Source organism: Cladophialophora yegresii, assembly GCF_000585515.1.
Source record: "Cladophialophora yegresii CBS 114405 chromosome Unknown aczIN-supercont1.2, whole genome shotgun sequence".
Lineage (NCBI taxonomy): Eukaryota > Fungi > Ascomycota > Eurotiomycetes > Chaetothyriales > Herpotrichiellaceae > Cladophialophora > Cladophialophora yegresii.
The window spans coordinates 2,208,296-2,233,658 of NW_006913046.1; the positions used below are offsets into that span (position 1 = coordinate 2,208,296).

At 54.6% G+C, this 25,363-nt stretch overlaps 8 protein-coding genes across 8 annotated transcripts; 3 read left to right on the forward strand and 5 right to left on the reverse strand.

Moving 5' to 3' along the window:
- Positions 1-618: 618 nt before the first annotated feature.
- A1O7_02724 (uncharacterized protein) lies at positions 619-2,337 on the reverse strand (the record flags this gene model as incomplete). The annotated part of the gene is made up of 1 exon (XM_007756755.1): positions 619-2,337. The coding sequence occupies one exon, from the start codon at positions 2,335-2,337 to the stop codon at positions 619-621; it is 1,719 nt and encodes a 572-aa protein (XP_007754945.1).
- Positions 2,338-2,845: 508 nt separating this feature from the next.
- On the reverse strand, positions 2,846-4,038 carry A1O7_02725 (transaldolase; the record flags this gene model as incomplete). The annotated part of the gene is made up of 5 exons (XM_007756756.1): positions 2,846-3,466; positions 3,516-3,680; positions 3,739-3,857; positions 3,907-3,937; positions 4,000-4,038. 5 exons carry the CDS (start codon positions 4,036-4,038, stop codon positions 2,846-2,848), a joined length of 975 nt encoding a protein of 324 aa, XP_007754946.1.
- A 1,076-nt stretch (positions 4,039-5,114) lies between these two features.
- On the reverse strand, positions 5,115-9,425 carry A1O7_02726 (uncharacterized protein; the record flags this gene model as incomplete). Its single annotated transcript, XM_007756757.1, has 1 exon — positions 5,115-9,425. One exon carries the CDS (start codon positions 9,423-9,425, stop codon positions 5,115-5,117), a length of 4,311 nt encoding a protein of 1,436 aa, XP_007754947.1.
- A 1,687-nt stretch (positions 9,426-11,112) lies between these two features.
- Positions 11,113-12,381, forward strand: A1O7_02727 (uncharacterized protein; the record flags this gene model as incomplete). Its single annotated transcript, XM_007756758.1, has 1 exon — positions 11,113-12,381. One exon carries the CDS (start codon positions 11,113-11,115, stop codon positions 12,379-12,381), a length of 1,269 nt encoding a protein of 422 aa, XP_007754948.1.
- A 376-nt stretch (positions 12,382-12,757) lies between these two features.
- A1O7_02728 (ubiquitin-conjugating enzyme E2 R) lies at positions 12,758-13,634 on the reverse strand (the record flags this gene model as incomplete). The annotated part of the gene is made up of 3 exons (XM_007756759.1): positions 12,758-13,033; positions 13,085-13,392; positions 13,442-13,634. The coding sequence occupies 3 exons, from the start codon at positions 13,632-13,634 to the stop codon at positions 12,758-12,760; spliced, it is 777 nt and encodes a 258-aa protein (XP_007754949.1).
- A 2,093-nt stretch (positions 13,635-15,727) lies between these two features.
- Positions 15,728-20,836, forward strand: A1O7_02730 (ATPase; the record flags this gene model as incomplete). The annotated part of the gene is made up of 2 exons (XM_007756760.1): positions 15,728-15,792; positions 15,847-20,836. The coding sequence occupies 2 exons, from the start codon at positions 15,728-15,730 to the stop codon at positions 20,834-20,836; spliced, it is 5,055 nt and encodes a 1,684-aa protein (XP_007754950.1).
- Positions 20,837-21,697: 861 nt separating this feature from the next.
- On the forward strand, positions 21,698-23,454 carry A1O7_02731 (uncharacterized protein; the record flags this gene model as incomplete). Its single annotated transcript, XM_007756761.1, has 5 exons — positions 21,698-22,039; positions 22,143-22,782; positions 22,892-22,944; positions 23,033-23,284; positions 23,401-23,454. 5 exons carry the CDS (start codon positions 21,698-21,700, stop codon positions 23,452-23,454), a joined length of 1,341 nt encoding a protein of 446 aa, XP_007754951.1.
- A 582-nt stretch (positions 23,455-24,036) lies between these two features.
- A1O7_02732 (uncharacterized protein) lies at positions 24,037-25,319 on the reverse strand (the record flags this gene model as incomplete). Its single annotated transcript, XM_007756762.1, has 3 exons — positions 24,037-24,275; positions 24,334-24,591; positions 24,644-25,319. The coding sequence occupies 3 exons, from the start codon at positions 25,317-25,319 to the stop codon at positions 24,037-24,039; spliced, it is 1,173 nt and encodes a 390-aa protein (XP_007754952.1).
- Positions 25,320-25,363: the final 44 nt, after the last annotated feature.

Genomic DNA, 25,363 nt, shown 5'->3' on the forward strand with positions numbered 1-25,363 from the left:
GACTCATATATGTCCCCGAAGCGTTCACTCTCCGTCCCGTAAACCTCGATTGAGGAATTCTACCACAGCTTGAAGGTCCGAACATCCCGCGACCTTGCCCTTCTTGCCACAAGTCACGCCCTCAGCGTCCGAGTGAGTGAGTGAGTGATTGATAACGGCATGTATGATGCGTTGACCTCACATATAAGCAGACCCGGGACGTCCAGTAATAATCACCTACTCCTACTGGCTGGGGTATGAGAAAATCATCGTCTAGGCAATAAACTCGAAGAAAACAATCAACATTCTTTGTTCAAGATGTGCATGCATTTGAGGACGGAGTACCCGCGTCCCGGAAGCATCGAGGCATCAAGATATCGTATCTATCTGCCTACAGGACCCGAGAGTACCCAACCTCCCAACCTCCCAACTACCAACGCCATGTACAACGCCAGCGCTAGAGCACCAGAAGCAGGACCAGAACCAGGGACCAGATCCCGAATCATCACCTGCGGTAGAAGTACAGGTACAGGTACAAGAACAAGAACAAATAATATACCATTACTCGCATCACGCCTTGGCTTCTGGCTTTCCCTTGCCCCTTCTGCACCACGACCGCCTGACACTGATGAGGGCCGTCTACTTCTGTCTCTTCCGCTTCTTCTTCCGCCTCCCTATCGCTGTCATCTCCTCGTCCCCGCTTCTGGACTCGCTTTCCCGTCTACGAGGACGAGGACGAGTACTAGGACTTCGACTTCGACATCGGCTGTGAGACTGAGTCCGACTGCGCTTCTCCCGCGTGACCTCGCCCTGCCTCTCCCCCGTCCTGTCACGGTCATTCGCATTCGCAATCACGTCTTCATCTTCGTCCCCGCCTCCGATACCTAAAATCCCGGCCTTGCTCTTCATCCTCCGCACCTCGGGGCCGAGCTTGTACATGCTCCGCGGGTCGGAGTGGTCGACCAGCGGAGATGGCTTGAGCGGAAGGAGCCACTCCAGAAGGGTATACCCCATCACTTCTTGAAAGTTGTCGGCTGGACCGATGTCGAAGGGGTTAGCGCCGGGCGGGGATTCGAGGATGGCGAAGGTACGTGGCGAGGAGGGGTTTGATGAGGGCATATTGGTGCGCTGGTGCGAGGGGATGCCAGAATTGCGATTTTGACGTGATGAGGATGAATTAGGCGGTGAGGTTGTTGTGGTGGTCGCATTTCCCACGGGAGTTGGCGAGACTGCTGATGGCGATGTGGCTGACAGCGCAGACACGCCGGGATGGTACGTCCTCTGTGGCGAGGCCACCCCGTCGTAACCCTGCCGAGTGAAAGTCTCGTCGCTATCGTTGGACACTGTGGCGCCATGGCGCTGCAGGATCTCGAACTGCTCCTCCGGCGGGCGCGGGTAGCTGATGAGTCTGAGGTCCGAGCGGCCCGAGGCATGGTACCGCTCCAGCACGCGAGGCGGCAGGTACACGGCGAGATACCAGATCTTGGTCTTGCGGGTGAAGTTTTCGATCGTGGTCGAGTTGAGCACCGCGAACTGCAGACTCGACCCGCACATGCCCGCGGAGAAGATGAAGAACAGGCCCGCAAAGATGAGCGTCAGCAGCCAGTGCACGTTGAGGAAGTGGCCTTCCTCGCCACGCCGCCTCGCGAAGTAATAGGCCATCACGACCAGCGTGTGCAGACAGAACAAGGCCGCCCACCCCGTAAACTGGATGAAGAACTTGAACGACGTCTCCGAGATAATGCCGCCTACCCAGGGGCAGAAGTGGTCCATCTTGAACACGCAGCGGCCGAGTTCGCGGCAGTGGTGCGCCCGGTCGGGCTTGTAGTTGTAGCATGTCGAGCAGAACGGGGGGCGGCCGTCCCAGCCACACACAAAGACGTCTTTCCGCCAGAATTCTTCCGCGTGGAAGCGACCCTGGGCCTCTTGGTCCTGCTTGCGACGGTATTTGCCCGGCGTGAAGCCTGATGATTCTCCTTCCCCATCTGTGAGGGCTTCTTCCTTGCCGCTCGCACTTGTTCTTCTGCTCTCGTCGCGGTGCTTCCTTTCCTTCTCGATCCAATACTGTTCGCCGCGCGGGACGAGACCCGGTCTCGTGAGGACGGTACCGATGAGGCGGCCGAAGCATGCGAGTGTGATGAGGAGGAGGAGGTAGAAAATGACCAGGACGGCGACGGCCGCGCCGGTGTTACGGTGAGAGGACGACGAGGCCGGTGGGTTAATCAGGTAATTGAGACAGACTCGATCCGTGACCACCCAGGACGAGTAGCCTATGATGCCAAGCAGTAGGAGCGGGACTATTCGCGCCGTGACAACATTGCCTCGCTTGTTGGCCTCCCCTGGGCGCATCGACTTCATCACGAGGGTGATGCCGGTGGACGGCTGAGCTTGTTGTCAGTGGGCACAGCAGATACGGCTCTGTCACCGGCGGGAGGGCGCGTTGTAAACCATTGAGCCAGCTATATTCGACGCAGTATACAGTCTAATACAGATCGAGGCCGATGCTGCTGCAACTCTGGGAGGCTGTTTGGCGGCGTCAAATACGAGGACTCGTGTTTGCTTGGAAGTTGGATAGTGACGTTGTCACCTCTCGGCCGAGAATGTGCAGAGGACCGACTTCAGCCACAGTTGGGGGAGATTGTCGGCGACTATGGCATCACTTCGGTCTCTTCTTCTGGGATCAAAAATTTGATTTTTGGCTAACACGATGGCAACGACTGTCAACATGTACCTGGTTGCGAATCTTCCGTCGTGAAATCACCGCGAACTCTATCTAAAGCATAGCATTCAACCGGTCAAACCGAGTGCCAGAAACTGCCCACCGACGGCACCCAATCAGCATCCTTCATGACAACTCGCGCTCCGTTCAAGCCTTCTCGATCTTCTCCCGGAGAATGCCCTTCAGTGTAACTGCATCCGCGGCAAACTTGCTGATACCTTCTCGGAGCTTCTCGACGGCCATTTGCTCCTCGTTGAAGTCGAAGCGGAACGTCGGCTCGTCGTTGATGTAGCTGCGCTTGGGGATATCCAGGCTAGAAGCATCTTCCGCCTTCAACTTTTGCGGCACCTTGTCCTGGGAGTTATACAGATCTTCGAGCAAGTTGGGAGAGATGGTCAAGTAGTCGCAGCCAGCGAGCTCAGTAATCTCACCAACATTTCTGAAAGAAGCACCCATGACGATGGTCTTGTAGCCGTATTTCTTGTAGTAGTTGAAGATTGACTGCACGCTCTTGACACCGGGGTCTTCGTGGGCGGGGAAATCCTTCTTCATCGCGGCCTTGTACCAATCGAGGATTCGGCCGACAAAGGGGGAAATCAGGAAGGCACCGGCTTCGGCGGCTGCGATGGCTTGCACCAGGGAGAACATGAGGGTCAGGTTACAGTTAATACCTTCGTTCTGCAGGATCTCCGCAGCCTTGATACCTTCCCAGGTCGAGGCAATCTTGATCAAAATGCGGGACTTGTCGATGCCGACGGATTTGTAGAGCTGTACCTCGTTAGTGCGTTTCCCGTGATATCGAAAACGGCTAGAATACCTCAATGATATGGCGAGCCTTCTCAACTGACTTCTGGGTGTCGAAGGAGAATCGAGCATCAACTTCGGTCGACACTTTACCGGGGACGATTTGCAAGATCTCTTTGCCGAACTCGACCAGCAGTCTGTCAAGTGTGGCATCGACCTGCTCGTCAATGTCCTTGCCCTGTCGCAATAGACTCAGTAAGTTCCCAATGTGGCAGCGCAAGGGCGCCTCAACGTACATGTTGCTTTCCGTACTCAACGGCAGGATCAATCAACTTGGCATATTCGGGTTTCTTGGAGGCGGCGAGGATGAGGGAGGGGTTGGTGGTGGCATCTTGAGGCTTGTACTTCTCGATGGCTACAGCATATTAGCAATGACCGCGATACCGACGAAGGGCAGAGTTCACTGTGAAAGTCGCCAGAGTCGCAAACGACTGTCTGTGAGCTCGGTCAGTCTACAAAACCATTGAGACGCCGGGTAGGGCGGGGTCAGAGCATACGGTGCCAGTGGCCTTGAGCTGCTCAAGAGATGAAGACATGATGGCGGATTCAATTGAACTTTCAGAGTAGGATCTGTACGAGGCCCAAGTGTCGAATGCAGAAGTTTGGTAGAGTTGGGCAAAAATTTCTGGGCTACGAGGTCGGAATGCTGTTATTATGCAACTTGGCCTTCGCATCAGTTTCACGCCCGCAGCCTGTGACGATAAGGTGGGGCAAGCCTTGACCCCTCGACGGGACCGTCACGGGTAAAAGAGCAGTGAGTGACCAGTGCCAGGATGCCGGGCTCTGTTGGCCCGATGGCTCAGAGTCTGTTTTCCTTTGCGCATTGGGTTGGTTGAATGGTGCACACCTCAACGTAATAATTGCGCGGTTTTCTTTCCCTTGGGACCTCTCCATCGCCTCCCTCACCTGGTGGGTGTTTCGATTGCTATCATCCACGTCCTGCCTCGCGCCGTGATGTTCGTCGTCCCGCCCGCTCAGACCACCACAACTCGCTAACCCTGACGTGCTTCCGAGTAGGCCGTGCCACGAGCTGCCTGCTCTCAGCTTGTGCATCGAGCAGCTCCCTCACCGAATCACACATCATGAAAAGCTTACCTCAACCAGAATGACTGACTAAGCGGCCATCCTTTGTTAACCTCCTCGACAGATGATCCGCCACCCGTTTGCTCCATGCAGCACCCGGCAAAATTTTTGCCATTGTTGACCACCGGCTTGTTGCGGGCACGGCGTGTGACAAGTTCATCCAGTATCCGTCTCTGCTTCTTACCCCAGGATGAAGTCAGCATAGCTTGACTCTCAGGCTAGTGGGGTCTTCCTTTGGTTCTGACAGGACAATGCTGCGGAGATACAGGCTAAACAGGCGGATGGTTCGAGAATTAGCAATTATCGGTATATTTATGTACTGTAGTTCCAGCTCTCTGAGCACCCAGATTGCCATCTGAGTTATATGAGCCCATCTAGAACCGTAGTCCAAGGATTCCTCATCCTCTCCACCACCTTTGCAACTATTCGTGCATGTCATGTGTAAATTTCAATACAAAAGACGAAGTGAATGACTCCCAGAATGGTATCATTTGGCTTGGGTGAAACATCAATCAGAAAAGGAAATCTCTTAGTCTGTAAGGCCGAAGACCTTGCGCAACATAGGAAACTTTTTCTTCTTCCCACTGCGTCCGATCGCCTCCCCGGACTGGCTCGTGTTGCGCATGCTTCCTTGGTTCAGCCTCGTCGTGCCATTTCGCGTGAGCAGTCCATCGGCGGTGGTGGGACGGGGCTTTTCGTCAGCCAAGGCCGATGGCAAAGGCCAGGAGTCGCTCATGACCCGGTCCGGCATATGGCGCCGTTGTAGTTTGGCATGCCCCTGCTGATGGCTGCTGGGGTGCTCCTGTTCTTTTGCTGCTTCCAGTCTGGCCCTGGTCTGCTCAATCATCCGGTCACGCTCAGCGGCGGAGGCGAAGCCCAGTCTCGATGGGTTGCTTGTGTCCGTAGTTTTCGGCATGGTTGACGCTTGTGGGGATTCAGTGACGGGCGAGAGAGCCTCATCCTTGGGCTTCTTGCTGCGGAACAATCCAAGCAATCCACGCTTCTTCTCACTATTGGGTGATAACGCTTCGGTACTGCTGGCAGGGGCAGATCCATTGCCTTGAGGGACCTGGAGTTTGGGCGGAGTTTTAGCTGCCGGCGTAAGTTGATCCTCCTCCGAGCTATCATCCAAGTCGGTCGAATCTTCATCATTGTTCCTCCGAGGAATACCACGAACCGGAGCAAATTGCGGAACATCGACCTCGTCGTCGCTGTCGTCGTCAAACCGCGAGCGGAATTTACTGGGGCGAGGCTCCTCGTCCGAGTCGTCCGAATCATGGATACGAGACCTATTATTCTGCTTAGAGACTGTTGGAACAGGAGGGTTGCTCCTTTGTTGGCGGCCAACCATCGAAGAACTCCTTCTGCCTTCTGCCGGGCCCCGGAGGGTGGGGGTGTTGTCCATGGAAGCTCTTAGAGTTGTCCTCATGGGACGAGAACTATCTGGCGGGGAAAACGGTCGCCTTCCAACAGGTGAGACTGACCGTACGCCGTTGCGAGTATCACCACGCATGGTTGGATCTGCAGCACCACGCATGCTTCGACGCATCGTGTACTTGCCGCCCGTCGTGGATTTACTGCGACGAGCCTTTCTGAATGAACTTTCCGAATCACTGTCATTTGTCACGCGCTGTGGAGCGGGTTTGGGCCGAGGGATAGGCGCCTGCACTGCCGCAGCTGTGGCAAGAGGTATATGTTTCTTTTGCAGTGCGGCGCGAGGTTGCCTTGGCGGAGTTGTCACTGCGGGTGGTGCAGTTCGTCGCTGTGGTGCCGCGTTGGTTGGCCCGGCCATAGACGTGCGAGATTCATTGCGCATAGATCTCCGAAAGCCAGATTCGACCTCTGGAGGTGGGCTCGCTCTCATCGAATGCCGGAAGTGTGCACCCGTAGCCGAGGCATGCCCAACACTCGGTGTTGCGACAGTGGGATAGGGAGAACCCTGATTCTTCTGCCGGAGGGGCGACTCTGGTGGCCCTTGCCTCGCCCCCGACGCTGCGGGTACAGAAGCGGCGGCAGCCATAGCAGCCGGTGTCTTCTTTTTCCGCGTGGGCTCATTCGCAGCAGGTTGTGGTGCCGGTGACTGCGCGGAGCGTAAGGCCTGGGCCGGCTGAGAAACCTGGTTGTAGATACTCGTCGCATTAGGTGGATTTGCGCTTTCAGACAATGGCCCAGATGCAACCTGCGGTGTCGATAGCACAGTAGGAACAGAGGCCGCCGGCACTGGTCTGTCTACTTCAGCAGCCTCCTGAGATGGTCCTTGTCGTGTCTGATGCGCAATTCCACTCCAACGCGCCCGTGTCTCTTCCCAAGATTCGATCGGCAAGGGGCTCGCAGAAGGAGCTGGAGCATTTTCCAATGGACTTTCTGGTGGAGGAGTATCATGCCTCGGTAGAGGAGCGACAGGACTCTCCAATATGGCGTCGATAGAACCGAAGCCCATCCGTTCCATCTCGGAAGGATCTTCTGCTGCATCACTGTAGATACTGTCATTATCCGATGCGTCTTCATCAGTCTCTTCAGCGGCGGCTTTCTGGCCTTGCGGAACTTTAGTGGATTCTTCCAGTTTAGCGAGGCTCTCCGCTGATACTGGAAAGCCTCCGGGCACCACGACAAGGTACTGGTCACGTGGCCTATGCTCCTCCCCGGGAGTGGGTGGCGAGACAGCCACAACGGGAACTTCTGTCTGGGGCGGCTGGACATTCTGCGCAGGCTGAGGAGTGACAGGTTGAACAGGCGCTGTGACTTGTTGATTGATGGTCAAGACCGGAGTCGCCCTTTGGGTCGTAGCGAGCGACGTCTCACGTGGTGCTGGTGTCGGCGTGACGCTTATGCCCTCTCCAGCTTCAGATGTATTGCTTTCCTCGTCTGAGTATGACAACACGCCCTCCACGGACCTCACTTCAGGGGGAAGAGGTTCATTGGACGGATTTTGAGCATTCCGCTGGGCGGCTGTTTGGGCTTCTCGGGCTAATATCGCGCCCACAGCGTGGTCACTTGACACACCAGTTGTGTGAGGAATATGGGCGCTGGACGCCTCAGAAGATGTCCCTGAACGGGACACATTGTTGGAGTCTGTGGGGAGAGAACGAGTTTCGGCGGGTGACCTCGGTGTTTGTGCTGTGTTTGATTCGTTCGTGTCTTTGAACTTTTGCCCACGAACGCTGCCAAAGGACGGAAGTTGAGGACGTGGCTTCATCACCTCTTCCATATCGCCACTCGAGGGAATGGTGCTGAGGGGAGGTTTACTCTTCCCCAGGCCAAGCCAGCTCTTCCTTTCCTTGCCTGGGCTTCCAACCGGGCTTGATCCATTGACAGCGGTGCCGACGATCTCTGGTTGAGCATCGAAGCTCACTCGTACTGACTTTTTTCGTTTTGGAGGCCCATCCAAGGACGCACTGGATATATCAGACGACTCGCTCGGAGTGACGCTAGAACCCCGAATTTGTCCATCAGCCCCAGACGGAGAAGAGTGCTTGAGTGCCGGTTTGGCCGGTGAGATTGATCGTGGCGGAGGCTCGTGTTTCCGACCAGCGGCAAGGTCTGAAGAAAGTCGATCCGAGAACCTTGTTGATCTCGACGGGCTCAGAGACGTGCCTCTTGTAGGCTGAGGTCCGGACGCTTGAAGGTGGTTCATGGAAACTGCGGGCGGATCTTCTGTGGCGGGTGCAGCCGATGCAGGTTGCTCAGGGGAGCGCGGCCGGTCCGTTATCGTCGGCAACGTAATAGGTTCCCCAATCTTCCTCGAAACGTTTGCTGCGTTTGTAGGACGCTTGTCTTGCGTGAGGGTCAGCACATCTTGCGCCGACGGGTCCATCGACACACGGTCTTGAATAGGAGTGTCCTGCTCCTGCTGTTCCCCTTCCCAGTCCTCCCGCACAATAGACGGCTGTTTTTGCAGAATACCTGAGGCCCTCTGAGTCCTTTTCTCTCTCTTCCGCTCAACATTTGAATCCGAATCGGAGTCGGATCTCGGACTCTCGACAACAGGAAAATGCGTACTCTCTCCGGTGACCGCGGCTCTTTTCTTCGTTTTCCTGCTAGGCGGCTGATCGTCTGACAAGGATGGCTGCTGGGGCTCTGGGCTGGGTTCGAGTGGAGTAACGGCAGGATTGTTTGCCATCGTCCCAGCGTGTAAATGACTGCCCTCGACTGTGCCGCCTGCTACCTTCTTTTTCTTCTTTTTGACAGGCTTTTTCGCAGTCTGAGCCAATTCCTGCTGAATGCTGGCAGCTTGCACCGGAGAAATAGCCGCAGCGACTGCATTTGATTTCGCCTCGCCATTCACACGATCGCCATTCGTGAGTGCCGGCGATTGCGCAACGGAGGGTTGTGCCATAGGTGACTGTGGTCGGGGTGACAGGGGTCTAGAGAAATTGACTGAATTCTTGCTGTCAGTACGTTCAAGATCATTGCTCGATGGTGCGTAGCTGTTCCTCTGGGCACTCGCTGGCAGCACCGGCGGTTGCGAAGATCCGTATCTGTCCAAACTCTGGCCACGATTGTGCGGTCGCACTAGGGAGGGTGAGAACTCGCGGGGTTGAGGAGCTTCTTGGCTGGATGCTCTCTTCTTCTTCTTGACCGGGGCAGTCGCAGGGGGCGCAAAGTGTTGCGGGATGGTCGGAATTGGCGGCGCCTGCGGTTCTGATCGTGATACTGGGCGCGACGGCGACGGGGAGGGCGTCCTGAATGTCCTCTCAGTCATAGACCCGGAACTGCTCTGCCGTTGCAGACCACCTCTTCCTCGACCCCGGGTTGAGTTTGAAAGAGAACCGGAAGAGGCTTGCCTTTGAACCATGCGCTTAGTCTGCACCTGATCCACCGGGACTGGGGGCGGGGACATAGTTCGAAGGGCCTGTGCTGCAGCGGAAGCTGACAGGTTTGCCTGCGAGGCTCGGCTACTCAGAAAAGCCTGAGTAGCTGCCTTATGCGCTGAGGCTGAAGCAGGTGTCTGGGGCCGCTATGAGCGAGCGAGCAAACGTCAGCACTGTGACAGCTGTACAGACAGAATCGGGCGCCGAAAAGTGATTACTTACAGAGGCCGACGCAGACCTGCTTCTCCTGTGGAGGAAACTCATGTTTGCGATGATCACGGACGGGTCTTAAAAATAGCGTTCCGATCAATGAGTGGTGTTGGCGGTCGCAGACGGGAGAACCAGGGCGCAGTGCTTCAATAAGCCTGTGAGTGTTATCGGAAGGTTGCCTGGGATAAATGCGCCGCTACGTCCCCCATGGCGGTCCGGTCGAGTCCTCCCGCCAACAATCGGTGAAGGATGGTAGGGAGAGGGAGCTGCGTAGAGAAGCGCAGGTAGTCTGTTGTTTGGGAATAACTAGAGCGGAAGGAAATGGAGATGGGTCATGGAGCTATCCCAGAGGAGTTTTAGGTGGGTGTTAGGTGATCCCGTCACCAAGGAATGTGGCTGAGTGGGCCAATACCCTGAGAGAAATGCTTCACCCATGAAACCAACCATGCCACGTAATCTACGTCATGTCCCTCTGAAGGTCACCCATGGTTGGTGACGGTGATGGCGGCGGCGGTGGTGATGGCTGGTGCCACATCTACACAGTACCGAATGGAATTTTGCTCCGTGCATTCCTGGTCCCTTGAGCGCACCCAGCGAGCGAGAGCTTTTCCATCGATTCCAGAAAATGTCACACCGGGTTCGACAATTGAATAAATATTGATTTGACCGCGGGTGATCCAGCGGCCCTCCGCATCAAACATAATTTTCCTCTAGCATTTGATAATTAAAGCTTGTACATAATCCTGTGGGTGGAATCACCAGAATAAGGTGCTCCATTGGTGACCCTCGGCTCATTGGATGTGTTTTTCAACCACATTCATTAGTACTTGATCTGGTCGTTACATCATTCCGCTATCATGACTTCAGAGTCAAAGCAAGACTCTTGAGCTGAATGCACGAGTGCCACAGTAAGCAGGCACTTTCTGGCATAACGACCTCGAGATTATTCGACTTTACGATCCGGGGCTTCCGTCTTTTCCCATTTCGTGCCTTTGTTTCAGATATTTCAGTTACTTCGAAAACTTGGTCGTGCAGCAATGTTCATCACCCCTGCTGGTTATTAGGATGTTGGAAGACTTCCGTCTTCCACGGCTCGCATGATATCGGAGCGGCAGAGTCCATCCCGGAAATCTTCTAGACCTGATCGAGTAGCAGAGCCTTCTCATACGTTGACGAGCTCGCTCGCAAGCTTGCCAGTTTTCAACACGCCCATTGCGCTTTGTAGTGATGCCCAAACTCGAACTACTCCAGCAAGGCATCCGCTCTTAATCACCTACAGGACTTGGAGATCGATGCTGCAAGGCTGAGCGGACAAACCCTTATTGAAGACCTGCCTCGGTAGGTAAGCCCAAAGAGGCGTCCTTGAGCGCCCCCGCACATCGCAGGTGAGCCTGTCAGAATGTCCAATGTGCCATATAAAACCACGATATTGCTCCCTCATTCATCATTAGCACGAGCTCTAATTGCACTGCGATTCCTTGTGATCGAATCGCCAGCTCCATCGGCATGGCCTACACCCACCAGGACTCTCCCGCCGACGCCATCGACCCGACCACACTTCCACCACTGGAACTACCCGTCGGGATCCAGTCTCGATTTGTAGATTGTGAGCCTCGCAGCCTCGTTTTCCACATCCTCGAGTCGCTCCCTCGGGCCCTACCACCTTCGGGTTCAAAGCCCAAACTGATCTTATGCATTCATGGCTTCCCAGAGCTTGCCTTCTCATGGCGGTATATCTTGCCCCTCCTCTCTGCTCGAGGCTATCACGCCGTGGCCTTTGACCAGAGAGGGTACGGCCGCACGTTTTCCCGGCGACCGCTCGAAGGGACCTCATTCCGTCCACTGAGTCTCATCAAGGACACCATCACTCTAGTCAACGCCCTAGGCTATACTTCCGTTTCTTGCGTGGTCGGTCATGACTTTGGCGCCGTCACAGCCAGCCTCTGTGGGCTCGCCCGACCGGACATGTTCAAAAGCGTTGTCCTGATGTCTCATCCGACCAAAGGCGCTCCGCAACTGCCGCTGTCCACATCACCATCATATGGCTCGCCGGAGGCGCTGCCCTCGCCACCAGAAGACATGGAAAAGGCCCTGTCGCAACTCCCGCGACCGAGGAAGCACTACAAGTGGTACTACTGTACAGCACCTTCGAACAAAGAGATGACCTATCCCACAGGAGATGAACTACACACCTTCCTCCGTGGCTACTTCCACCTGAAATCGGCAGATTGGGATGGTAATAGTCCGCACAAACTGCAGAGTTGGACGGCCGAGGAATTGGCAAAGATGCCGCGCTACTATATCATGGATCTTACAGATAATATGCGTGAAGCCGTGGCGCGGGACATGGCGAATGAAGATCCCGAGGTCGTGGCTTCACGCTCCAGCCGCTGGCTGCCCGATAGTGCACTGGCCGTCTATGTCGAAGAATGGGGCAGGACTTCGTTCCAAGGCGGGCTTAACTGGTATCGCATCCAGACACAGCCTGAAATCGCCTCGGATGTGCAGGTATGGTCTGGCGCCAACATCACCGTGCCTACAGTGTTTGTGAGTGGGAGGCAGGACTGGGGCACGTTCCAAGAGCCCGGGGCGGTCGAGGCAATGGAGGACGGTAAGAGTGTAAAGCATGGCATGTATAGAGGGACCGTCTTAGTGGACGGGGCTGGCCATTGGGTCAACCAAGAGCAACCGGAGAGGTGTGTTCAGGAGATCTTGAAGCTGGCGGCCGAGGTCGAAGGCGAGGCTGTGGACGATGGTCCCGGCGTCAAGCTTTGATTTTGAGACTGTTGTCTGTGGTCAGCCATTGCAACATCAGGGACTGATTGCGTACCGTGAAATGAATCCTTGTTGTCATACTATGAGCAAGATCTCTACCTGGATATGATGCGACTCCCTGTAATATGCATCCATGGAACTCTCCGACCCTTTGGCCAAGATCACCGCCCCATTTGTGATATTTACATATGTGCATCGACCCCGGACGCCATCGCTGAAATTGTGTCAGGGCTGAAAGTCATAATTCCCCCTTACAGACCCTCAGACTGAAATGCCATTCTCGATCGCCATAGCCCGTTCTTACTGTGGAATTGCCGTAGCCATAGTGCGAACGCCCACGCAGTCGTTATGTTGTCCCACAAGACTCTTCCACCATTCAACCATCTGGCTCAGTCATGTCGGAGTCAAGTCGGTCATGGTCAACTCGAGCTTTGCCCTTAACACGCTCGGTGTCCTCGTCGTCCTCTTCATCATCGTAGTTTTCTTCATCTTCAGAATCGTTGTTCAGTTCTTGGTCGGACTCGCTTCCATTGGCAGCGTCGTCGTCAAAATCGTCAAAGTCATCAAAGTCGATATCTTCGGCTTCGCTGTCATTCCAGAAGTTGTCGTCAACAGGCTTTTCGACTTCGGGCTTGGTTGACTCGTGGGTTGGCTATACAACGTCAAAAATGTCTGCCACTTTCACTGACGAAAGAGAACATACCATGATAAAGCCTTCTGGGATGTCGTTCTTAGAAGCGTCCACATCACGCTTGACCCTGGCTCTGAAAGCAGCTTCGTCATCTCTGTACATCACACTGGCGTCGACGTTGGCGGGTGAGGAGACCTCTGCGTCATCCAACAGTGAAAGGATGGAGAGAAGGACCGACTCGACCCGCTGAGCAGGAGACCACCGTTCGCCAGCAGACTCGCCGGACATCATATCATCACCGGGCGCATGAAGAATGGAGATGCAGAGTCGTCCATCGGGATAGATGTTTGGATGCCACAGGGGTTTGGTGAACCGGAAGTCTGGACCAGGTCAGTTACAGCACATACTCGATCCAATCAAGCACCTTACCGGGCGGTTTGTACGGGTAGTCTTTGGGGAAAGTCATCTGAGCCTTGAAATAACCGCCATAGTACATGGAGTCGGGGTTGATGACCATCAAGGCGAGATTCCAGTGGTAGATGTTCTCCTCGTCGACGTCTATCTGAACCCATTTTTCTTTGGCCAGAGCTTTGTACTCCTTCATCAATACCGCTTGAGACATCTTGGCCACTCGGGTGGCAGTGGCACGTATTCCTTATGGGAGGCTTCGTCAGAAGGATAGGTGGCGAGGGTGAGGTGCAGTTGGAGATCGGTCTCGGAGATTGCGATATCTATTGTTGTCGGAGGCGGTCATTACTCGGAGGCAGTCATTAGCTGCGTTCCGATGGTGTAGTGTAGGGTGAATATGCGGTGCCGCTGCTTGCTTCCAGTGCCAAACTGAATGTCACCGACAGTGATACATCCTTCAGAGGCGTCTTGACCGGCTGGGTAGAGAACTCTGGCTGCGCAGACGGCGCACCTTAGAAGTGTCGATGGCTGATAGCGGTGATAGGGGTTGACTGAGGACGTGCCAGATTGCAAAGACGACAAATAGTCGTCAGAAGAGAAGTGATCTTATCAAGCGTCAGAACAGGGTTCGCAGGGGTCGAGGCCTTGATGTCGGGATGACATGGTGAGCCGGGTGACAAAATCAATAACACACGTGCATAGCTGGATCAGACAGGGGGTTGCAAGAGAGACCTACATTACTCTTCGCCGCCTCCCACATCTGGTGCTCAACAGTGTATACAGTTGCATAGATCTGCACTATGCCTTTACGTCCCGCTCGCGTATCCAGAGACTATGTAGCATCGCTTCAGAAAGAATGGCTGCTGGAGAGTGGCGTAGGGTCATCTAACTGCTGTTTGTTCCGGTCTGACCATGGCAATTTGCCACAGTATTTCAGCGACAACAGAGCACACCTGATGTGCCAGGCTACACCTCGCTGCTTTACTCAACCATCATAGGAGCCGGCTCAATCTTGCCTGTGCCGCAGCCTCCGCAGCTGTTGAGCTTGCACAGGCCGCTATGTATTCAAAGTCCTGAAGACGACGGCATACCCAGTGTTGCAAGAGACTTTGAGGCGTTCAGGAGCCATCATCCAGAGTCAAATCCATATGAGGAGGGATCGGCTTGAAACCTTTCCGGTGCTGCAAAGCGCAAGGGCGCTTTCTCGACACTCTTTCGTTGCGTACACCTTCCAGCTGAACTTCCACAGACAGTGGTGAGACAGAGCGAAAATACCATTGTGCGCCAGTGGCAGAATTCAAAAGATTTCGATCTGTGAAGAACCCCCTCCTAGGAGCCGAGTACATCGCGCGCTTCAGTGCTACATACCTTTGCGCACAGTCTAGCAAGATGATGATCATAGCGCGTTTAGAAGGCAGTCGTAAAATAGGCCTTGATCAGGCAACCTAGAGGGATGATAGAGCAAAAGGTAATCTAAGCTACAGAGGACGACAGCAGCCCAGTCTCCCGTTGAGAACATCTGCTTTAAGACCGGATGTCCGTGTTACAAGGTACAATGGCTCCGAACTCTCTCTTCAAATACATCGAAGATATCATTAGGCGTGCTCAGCGCCGAATCTTTTCGCTCCAAAAATTTATTGGTTTTGCCAGCCTTGAGCATCGACAATGTTGCCCCCAGCCCGTGCAAAATTTATTGGTTTTGCCAGCCTTGAGCATCGACAACGTTGCCCTAAGCCACGAGCTGAGTACACAATAAACAATGTTCATAACATTGAGAAGCCAAAAAGAAATCTCTCCCGGGTGGGCTCGAACCACCAACCTCCTGATTAACAGTCAGACGCGCTAGCCAATTGCGCCACAGGAGAGCAAAGCTCTTGTAGAATTGGAGTTGTAATTCTTGACCAAGTTTGAGTCAATATAAATGATATAGAGCTTGTTTGTGCGGGGCAAAATCACGTGATTGTTGGCCCTGCTCACAATTTATTCTACTGTCCGTTGTCTTCCCGGGCGCCCCAAGCCGGTTGCTCGGAGATTTAAGTTTGCGTGGGATTAAATGGATGGCGTAAGAGGCTCGGTCAATCTTGGAGCAAGAGCCAATGCTCCACAACTAACAGACTTATTGATTTAATTGACTCGAGTGACATGATTCTCCGCGTTGCAGGCTGGATCTTTGCTTCCTCGTCTCATTGATCCATTGTTTGGATAGTCTTGTAGCTTCTGCTTCCTGCGAGAGTGAGTTGAGTCGACATGAGAAGGGCCATCCCCGCATCAGAGCAAAGGTGATTGTGGTGGAAATCCATTGCGGCCATGTTTGCGCATTGCAGGAATCCGATCTGGCGCGTTGACGACCTGTCCGCCTGTTTTCAATCAGAGTATGTGCTCTTGATAGCTGACAGCAGAGCTTGGAGCTGACTGAACTTGTACAGCTATCTCGAAACGCTCATTCCACTGGTGGCGTGCGCGACCTCCCTCCTGCTTCTACTTTACCGAGTGGTTCACCAGCAGAAAACCAGACGACGCCGTGATCGTGGCCGGGACCTTCTGGTCAGTTTCGACGAAGATGACGTGCTCTCGGAGGAACGAGACGAGGACAGCGTTGCAGACCTCGCGCTGCAGAAGACGTACAGCCACGGCAACCAGCCTTTGAAGGACGTGAATAGACCAACACACGAGGTCTTCCGGGTCACCATCGAATTTCTGCTGCTTCTGACGCAGGTAGCTGTCAGCGCGACCGCAGTGTTGAGCACAACAGGCAGAGGCAAGCGAGCTTCGATAGCGCAGACTACCGTGGCGGCGTATCTCGCGGTGATTGCTGGGGTAAGGCTGATCTCATCGAGCACAAACCTTCAGTCACCTGTGCCAGGACTTTGGACTCACAGCGCAACGCTCTACATCGCACAATGGCTTTGCCAGGTTTGGGTGTTCCGTTCCGTTCTTGTGCATCCTCCAGGCCACCTGCTTCAAGCTCTCTCGGTGGTAACATTTGCGATCACCACTACGCTGGTGATTATCGCTCTGACTGCCAGGAAAGGGAACAAGGGTGTACTCCTGGAATACGAAGACGGCATCGAGCCATCCCGAGAGCCTTTGGCTAGTGTCCTGTCTTCGGCCACGTTCGCCTGGTGTGACGCGATCGTATGGAGGGGCTTTAAGAAGACTCTGGAACTGTCCGATGTTTGGAACTTGGCTCTGCAGGACAAAGCCGAGACTGTCCTGGCCCACTTTCGTCAAGTTCGGAAGACTCATTCTTTGGCCGTCCGACTGTTGTGGTACTTCAAGATGCCATTACTGATACAGGGTGCGTGGTGTATGGTTGCAAGTGTTTTCATGTTCCTGCCGACCCTGCTGCTGAAAGCTGTCCTGGAATATCTGGAAAATACAGAGACTGTGCCCGTTAGTGCCGCATGGCTGTATGTCATCCTTCTCTTCGCCACTGGAGCGATCCAAGCTGTTAGTGACGGTCAAGGGCTGTGGATTGGTCGGAAGATTTGCATCCAGCTTCGTGCTATCATTGTCGGCGAGATATACTCCAAGACTCTGAGGCGGAGAGCAGCTGCTAGTACCGATACAGACCCTGAAGAGGGCGTTACTCCAAAGAAGACTGCATTCTGGACGAAGTTTAAATGGGCCCGGAAGCGACAAGGTCAAAGTCAGTCCGGCGATGCCGCTGATACCAAGCATCAGAAATCGAAGAGTTCAGCGGCTAACAACGGCACAATCATCAACTTGATGTCCATCGACTCGTTCAAAGTGGCTGAGGTTTGCGCATACCTCCACTTCCTCTGGGCTGCGGTACCAGTGCAGTTGGTCATGGCCGTGAGCCTACTCTACAAAGTTCTCGGCTACAGCTCTTTTGTTGGCATATTCATGATGGTCCTCATCCTGCCACTCAACCTTTACATTGCACATTCGTTCCAGGCGGCACAGAAACGGATCATGACCGCTACTGACGGAAGAATCCATGTCACGAACGAAGTCCTCCAAAATATCAGGATCATCAAGTATTTCGCTTGGGAACAGCGTTTCCAGAACAACGTCAACGAAAAGAGGCAAGTCGAACTCAATGCCTTATGGCGAAAGTATATCCTGTGGGCATCCGCAGCTACCATCTGGAGTGGCGTCCCTATCTTGATCACCTTTGTCTCCTTTCTCATGTACACCCAGGTTGAGAAACGGCCCCTAGTTCCATCAATCGCCTTTCCGGCACTCTCGATGTTCTCGTTGCTTCGCATCCCGCTGGATCAGCTCGCAGATATGGTGGCTCACGTCCAAGAATCCAAGGTCTCAGTGGACCGGGTCGAGAAGTTCTTGGAGGAAGAAGAAACCGAGAAATACGTCCAGTTGCGCCATAGCAGAAGAAGAAGTTTGCCAGCCACTCGCATCGCATTAGAGGAGGCCACCCTGACATGGGGGACCACCAGTACGGACGCCACGGAAGCATTCAGACTGATCAACATGAGCGTCGAATTCGACATTGGCCGCCTGAACATCATTGCTGGCCCCACCGGGTCCGGCAAGACATCCCTTCTGATGGCTTTGCTTGGTGAAATGCAATTGCTTAGTGGCAATGTCTACATTCCTGGAGGGTCAATACGACAAGATTTGCGGCCCGATCCTGTTACCGGTTTGACCGAAAGCGTGGCATACTGCGCGCAACAGGCATGGCTTGTCAACGCAACAATCAAGGAGAACATTCTCTTTGCCAGCCCTTATGATGAGCATCGCTATCACGAAGTTATCGCCATCTGTGCTCTAGAGCGAGATCTCGAGATCCTCGATGCGGGGGATCAGACGCTTGTTGGTGAGAAGGGCATCGCGCTCTCAGGCGGCCAGAAACAACGCATCTCACTTGCCCGAGCAATTTACTCGAATTCTAAACACGTGCTTTTGGACGACTGTCTAAGTGCTGTGGACGCTCACACTGCCAAGCACATCTTTGAGGAGGCGCTGACAGGTGATATGATGGTTAACCGCACTTGCATCCTGGTGTCACACAATGTTGCTTTGACGGTTCCTTTGGCAAGTCGCGTGGTAGTCTTGACCAACGGTAAGATCGTGGCCCAGGGCACACCCCAACAGATCATCGAGAGCGGCACACTTGGAGACGAATTGCTCAAATCACGGCCTGTGTCAAGAGCGAACTCAAGGCGCCCTTCACCAGTTCGGTCCAACCCCAACGAGGAGAGATCACACTTATCTGGTGGGCAGGTTAATGGAGGTGCAACTTCGCAGGCCGAGGGCGCGGCCAAGCAAAAGGCTAGGACAAATAAGCCAGACAAGCAATTTGTCGACCACCGCCTTGAGGCCAAGGCTACAGGCAGCGTGAAATGGTCGACGATTCGCATGTATCTCCAGGCTATGGGCCCATGGTGGTACTGGATCTTCGCTGCCTGTGGTTTCATCGCAACACAACTCGGATCAGTTGCAACCAACTTGTGGATTCGCCAATGGGCAAATGCATACCATGTCCGAGGCGGAGACGCGAATCATGCCTCGGTGAATGCTTTTCATACCCACAGTTTTCCGTCGACATTGATATTGGGAGGCTCGTACGTCCAGGTGCCACAAACGGCAGCCAGTGCGAACGGACTCTCGACCTGGAAATCGCTATACGACGTCGACGCGAATTACTACCTCCGTATCTATGCAACCCTCGGCGCCGTGTATGTGTTCATATGCTTCTCTCGGGAGATCATCCTGTTCTGGGGCTCCAGGCGGGCTAGTTGGCATCTCCACGAAAAGCTGTTGACCAGCATCCTTCGCGCCAAATTCCGATTCTTCGATTCTACGCCACTGGGCCAACTGACAAATCGCTTCTCGAAAGACATTCAGGCACTCGACCAAGAAGTTGCACCTGTTGCCATCGGCATGCTTCACAGTGCAGCGTCCGTCCTGACGATCGTGGTCTTGATCTCCGTCATCACTCCCGGCTTCCTGGTTCCGGGCTTCTTCATTACGATACTGTATATACTTACCGGTCTCCTCTACATTCGTTCTTCCCGCGACCTCAAACGGATCGAGGCTGTACAGCGAAGCCCACTCTTCCAACACTTTGGCGAGACGCTGAGCGGAGTAGTCACGATTCGAGCGTATGGAGACGAGGCGAGGTTTATTCAAGACAGTCATGCGAAGGTCAACACACACAACCGTCCATTCATTTATCTATGGGCCACTAACAGATGGCTCGCATTCCGAATCGACATGGCAGGAGCGCTAGTTTCATTCTTCTCTGCCATGTTTGTCGTTACGAACGCTCGCAATATCGACCCCGGTGCAGCAGGTTTGGCGTTGTCGTACGCCATTACCTTCACCCAGAACGTCCTCTGGCTCGTGAGACTGTATGCAGCAAATGAACAAAACATGAACGCTGTCGAGCGGATACAAGAGTACATCAACGTGGAGCAGGAAGCGCCTGCGCACATTCCGGAGACGAAACCTGCGGCGAATTGGCCGAGCCTTGGAACAGTTCAATTCATCGGGTACAGCACCAGGTACCGGGCAGATCTCGAACCCGTGCTGAGGAAGGTCTCTTTCCGCATCGAAGCTGGACAAAAGGTTGGGATTGTTGGCAGGACCGGAGCGGGCAAGAGCTCACTCGCTCTAGCATTGTTCAGAGGTCTTGAGGCTGAAGAAGGCAAGATCTTGATCGACGATGTCAATATTGGGCTTATCGGCCTCCAAGATCTGCGCGAAGCTATCACCATCGTGCCTCAAGACCCGACCCTCTTCTCTGGGACTTTGCGAAGCAATCTGGATCCCTTTGAACTTTTCACAGACGAAGAGATCTTCACTGCCCTTCGCCGAGTTCAGCTTGTTTCCGGCGCACATGGCACCCCGGATCACTCAGGGGCGACTACCCCTGTAGGATGCTCGAGCAGATCTCCCACCCTCCGAGAGGGTTCAAGTCCTCCCGAGAGCCATGCTTCACTGTCTGCAAACGGGACCGTGAAGTCCGATTCGACCCTGGTGCAAGTTTCCACCAACACAAAGGAAAACAAGAACATCTTTCGGGACTTGAAATCGCCTGTGGCTGAATCTGGTTCGAATCTATCTCAAGGTCAACGACAGCTTCTGTGTCTAGCCAGGGCACTGCTGAAGTCGCCCAGGGTCCTGGTCATGGACGAAGCAACAGCATCCATCGACTATGCAACCGACTCTAAAATTCAAGACACGCTCCGAGAGTTGAAGAACAACACGATTCTCACCATTGCCCACCGTTTGCAAACGATCATCGACTACGATCGCGTTCTGGTCCTCGACCAAGGAGAAGTGGTTGAATATGCTGATCCCTGGGAATTGATACAGAACGAGGACGGTCATTTTAGGTCCATGTGCCAAACGAGCGGCGACTTCGACACTCTCTACGAACTAGCAAAGAAGGCGTGGCACGACAAAAGATTGATCGACGACTCTTGAACGGGTCAGAATTCAAATTGGAGGCATTGTTTTTGGTATTATGCACTTTCAGCGAGGGTGGCCCTCTCCGATTTCATAGATAGTACGTAGATTGCCTTTACCGGCGCAGACGGCTTCATTCTGTACATACGTCGACGTCGAAGCATAATACAGTCAACGGCAGCCGCCAGGACGGGAAAGACGTGGTAGTAATACTGTTCGCGGGCGTCGAAAGAAGTACCAATGTCGTCCGTTGTACTCTGTGCGCATCTTCTACACGAACCGCTTGGCTCTGCGATCCTCACTTCCCGCCCGGCGGCGTCCTCGACTGACCTTACGGCCATGTCCCTGACCACCGGGGACACTCCGTCCGACATCTTCCATCGGCTCTCCTCACCTCGTCTCCTCTCCGTCCGCTCCTCCTCTGCGGGGTCGAGGCCCATCATTGGCTCTGGCGAAAGGAGTTCTCGAGATGGACGAGCAGTCGTGTCTTGTTCAGGCCCTTTTCGAACTCGAAGGGAGCTCACGACGCGCAGATTCTCTAGGTGAGGCTGGTCAAAGCGTGAGAGGTATGCCATCGCTGAATGGCTCACAACGCCCAGATCTGTGCCTGGCGCTCGTCTTCGAGACCCTCGCAATGACAACTTCGACATTGCTGGACACGAGGGATCATCTCGAACTTGCGGGGAAAGGCTCCCTCGGGTGATCGATCAATGACTACATATATGAACATGTAGTGTAGTCGGTCTGCCATACCAGTCCAGGTCTACGAATCTCGTTCTATCCGTCGCAACTCCCACCCAGACCATCCGCTAACATCCAGACACAACGATATAAACATAATATACCACCTTACTCCGCCATTCCGCCACGCAGGACAAAATGCCTCCCGTCAGCGACGAGAATGGCACGAGCCACTCGTGGATCTCGTTGCCCCAAGCAATGTCCAAGGCCGTGTCCTCGCTGGACAAGATCCTGAACAACGATCCGCACTGGCAGGCGTTTATTGACACCCAAGCCATCATCGAGCCCGTGACCATGGGCATCCAGAGCACCGGCGGGGACGAAGCCATCCTCGTCAGTGTCTCACCAGGTGCCAAAACGTCGTCCTCGACCGGATCATCGGACAAAGCAGACTTTACGCTCCAAGCACAGCCTCAGCAGTGGGAAAAGTTCTTCGCGGCCGACCCGGTGGCGCCGTATACCAGTTTCGTGGGTCTTCAGGTATGTATGTCTTGCCGCGGTGTGGCCCAGTTTGCATGAAACACGCGACCGAACACCCGGACTCATGGATTCGAGAGGACTCACTGACGTGCGGACTATTCAGGGGATGAACATCGTCCAAGAAGGCGTCGGCGTGCACGGCAACCAGGTCAAATTCGCCCAGTACAGCCACCTGGCCACCCGCCTGCTCGAGCTGCTTCGAGAAGGCCAAAACGGACCCCTCGAGGAAGACGACCAGCCCGAGATGGACGAGGACCACCTCACGGGCAAGTACATCTACATCCACGCCCCCGTGTGGGGCCGCACAAAGGTCTTCTACGAAACATCCGGCACGGGCCCCCAGCAGATCGTCTTCCTGCACACCGCGGGCAGCGACAGCCGCCAGTACCACGGGGTGATGAACGACGCGCGCATGCGCGAGAAATGCACGATGATCGCGTTCGACTTGCCCGCCCACGGCCGCTCGTTTCCCGGGAGCAACCATATCCCCGGCAACCATACGAACAACGAGGAAGCCTACGTGGGCACGATCCGCGAGATGGTCAAGGCGTTGAAGCTTGACAAGCCCATCATCTGCGGCGCGTCCATGGCCGGCCAGGTCTGCGTGGCGGTCGCGATCCGGGCGGACGAAGTCGGCGCTGGGGGCACGATCCCGCTGCAGGGGTGTGATTATTTGACCATGGACCGGCAGTTCCATGACAAGAGTCCCGTGGTGAACCAGTCGTTGTTCAATCCCGATTGGAGTAAGTGGGTGCAACCGCAATATTGCGAAGTGATGGGGCTCAGCTCGGCTCAGCACAGCGACATACTGTAACTGAGTGACCGAGTGTCTGGCTGACCACCGCGTTCTAGTCTACGGCATGATGGCGCCAAAGAGCCCCAAGGTCAACAAGCTGCTCATCTGGGTGCGTGTCCTTTGCCTACTGAACCAGTCCGCAGGCCTCACAGTCCGTACTCTGTACTCTTGTACTGACCAATCCCGCTCTACTCCAGCACATGTACTCCGGCCAAGCGTACGGCATTTTCCACGGCGACCTCGACTTCTACTTTGGCGGCTTCGACGCGCGCGACCGCGTCGCCTCGATCGACGTCAGGAAGTGCCCCATCTACTTCCTGCCGGGCGAGTACGATTGGTCGACCACGCCCGAGATGAGCCAGGCCACGGCGAAAAAGATCCACGGCGCGAATTTCAGCTCGATGAAGGGGTTGGGCCATTTTCCGGCCACGGAGGATCCGCAGAAATTTGTGAGTGGTTTGCCTTGCCATGCCATGCCATACTTCTTGCACGGGACCAGGATGACTTCGTGTCCATGTGGCGCATTTCTCCGGATCGAGTCCGAGCTGACTTTCCGGTGCTCCAGGTGCCGTATCTCATCGAGGCGATTGATTGGATCCAGAAGACGAGGGAATCCTAAGGACTCGATAGATGTGAAATGGTCAGAGCGACTTGACGTGTCTGACTGAGAAGTCCTTGGTTGGATGTACTGTGTGAATCAGCGTTGAGGACTTAGTTCCTTGGTCGGTCAGTGGTTTTAAGACGTAGGAGTATTCCCTTCGAGCTTCCAAAAAGTTAGGAGCTTGTTAAAATCTTCTTTATATTCTCAGACGTGGCCAGAGGACCGCACAACATATCACTGAGCAAATTCGAAAGAACCATGCCATGGGACGTCCTGCAGCATAGGGTACGTAAGGCGCACAAGGGTACAGAGCGCCATGCTTTCGATAGGAAAGTGCGCCTCGAGAGTGCTTCTGCCCTGTTTAGTCGGCGGTAAGTGATTGAAGGGGGCGAAACGATGGTCTGACAGGCAGAAGGCTATCTGCTTCCGCCTGGATCATGATCTTCTGTTCATGTCTGCACAATCATTCACATAAAAACACATGACTTCTTGAATTCAACATTTCTCGTCCTCCGCGTTCGCTCCATCCCATTGACCAAACCACATCTGTGATCTTGAAACACGGCCACCGCCCCTGCCAGATCATGCAGGGAACAGCCTCTAGGATGGCCTGTAGGATCGCACCACTCTCATCTTCGCGGGTGGCTCGGCCGCGCCGCCATCTGGATTGGTGACCGTGCCAGGGAAGCCGAGGGCAGTGTTCCAGGTATCAGCAGTGGACTTGTCTCGAGTTCCCAAGGCCTGGATTTGAGCCTGCACAGACTTGCATAAAGTCTTCGCAGCATCATTGGCTTCGCAGACGTTGGTCAATTGGTCGCAGATTCGGTTGGTGATGATATCTAGTAGCATTGCGTTAGCATCAGGCGAAAAGGATACTAGTCCCGCGATAGTACATACTTGGATTCAAGGCCTCTTGTTGACCCTGTGCGACGAGAGGGTCAATTGGCAGGAAAGTGAATTCCGTGGCAGGACGTCCACCCAGCCCTCCTTCAAACTTCATCGTCGGGACACAGAGTCCGAAGTCAGCGCCGGCCACGTCCGAAGTCTCGGCGGCACCGCCAGATGCATCTGCTGAGTTGTCCGCAGCGGCAATGGCAGTTGCAGTGGAGGCGGCGGGTGCTGCACTGCTGGCAGACTCGGCAACTGCAGCCGCAGCTGGAACATGTTAGCCGCGCCATGCGCAAAGACAGCGAGGGAAAAAACTCACCAGTGGTTTCCGCCGCTCCACAAGCAGCAGCAACGGCCGTTGTGACAGCAGCCGTGGCGCTGGCCTGGACGGCTGTCGAAACGGCTCCGTCATCAGCTGCTTCGTTGGCTGCTCCGCCGGCTGCTCCCCCTGCGGCTTCCTCTGCTGCTCCAGCATTAACAGCACTAGTCGTTCCATCGGCAGCTTGGGCAGTGAAATTGGTGAATCCGTTCTCTGCCAACAAATCCGCCACGCTCTTGCCTGTGGCGTCGAGGGGATTTGCTTGGGTGCTAGCAGACAAGGCGTTCGCGATATCCGAACCGACGACTGCAGGGTCGATTAGAGGTGTGATACCTCTGAGGATATCCGTGGCGGGCAGAGTAGGATCACTGCATATGTTGGGGATCGACTGAGCGAATGGGTTGAAGTTCTTCTCGGCAGCAACTATGCCAATGGCGGCGGCAACGGCATCGGCTCCCGTCCCGAGTTCAGCAATGATTTGATCACCGCGCTTGAGCTTGTTGCAGGCATTGCTCGCTGCCAATACATCACTCACAGCTGCCCCGGCAATGGTTGCAGCCGCGCCAGGAGCACCACCTTGGACAGCAGCAATCGCTGGGATTGGGATTTGTTCTTGGCCGAATCGTGCTTGAGCAACGGCCAGCAAGGCCGCGATAGCGGTTGATTTGGCGAACATGTTCAAATCGGGGCGCGGAAAATGCGAGTAAAGATCGACAAGCG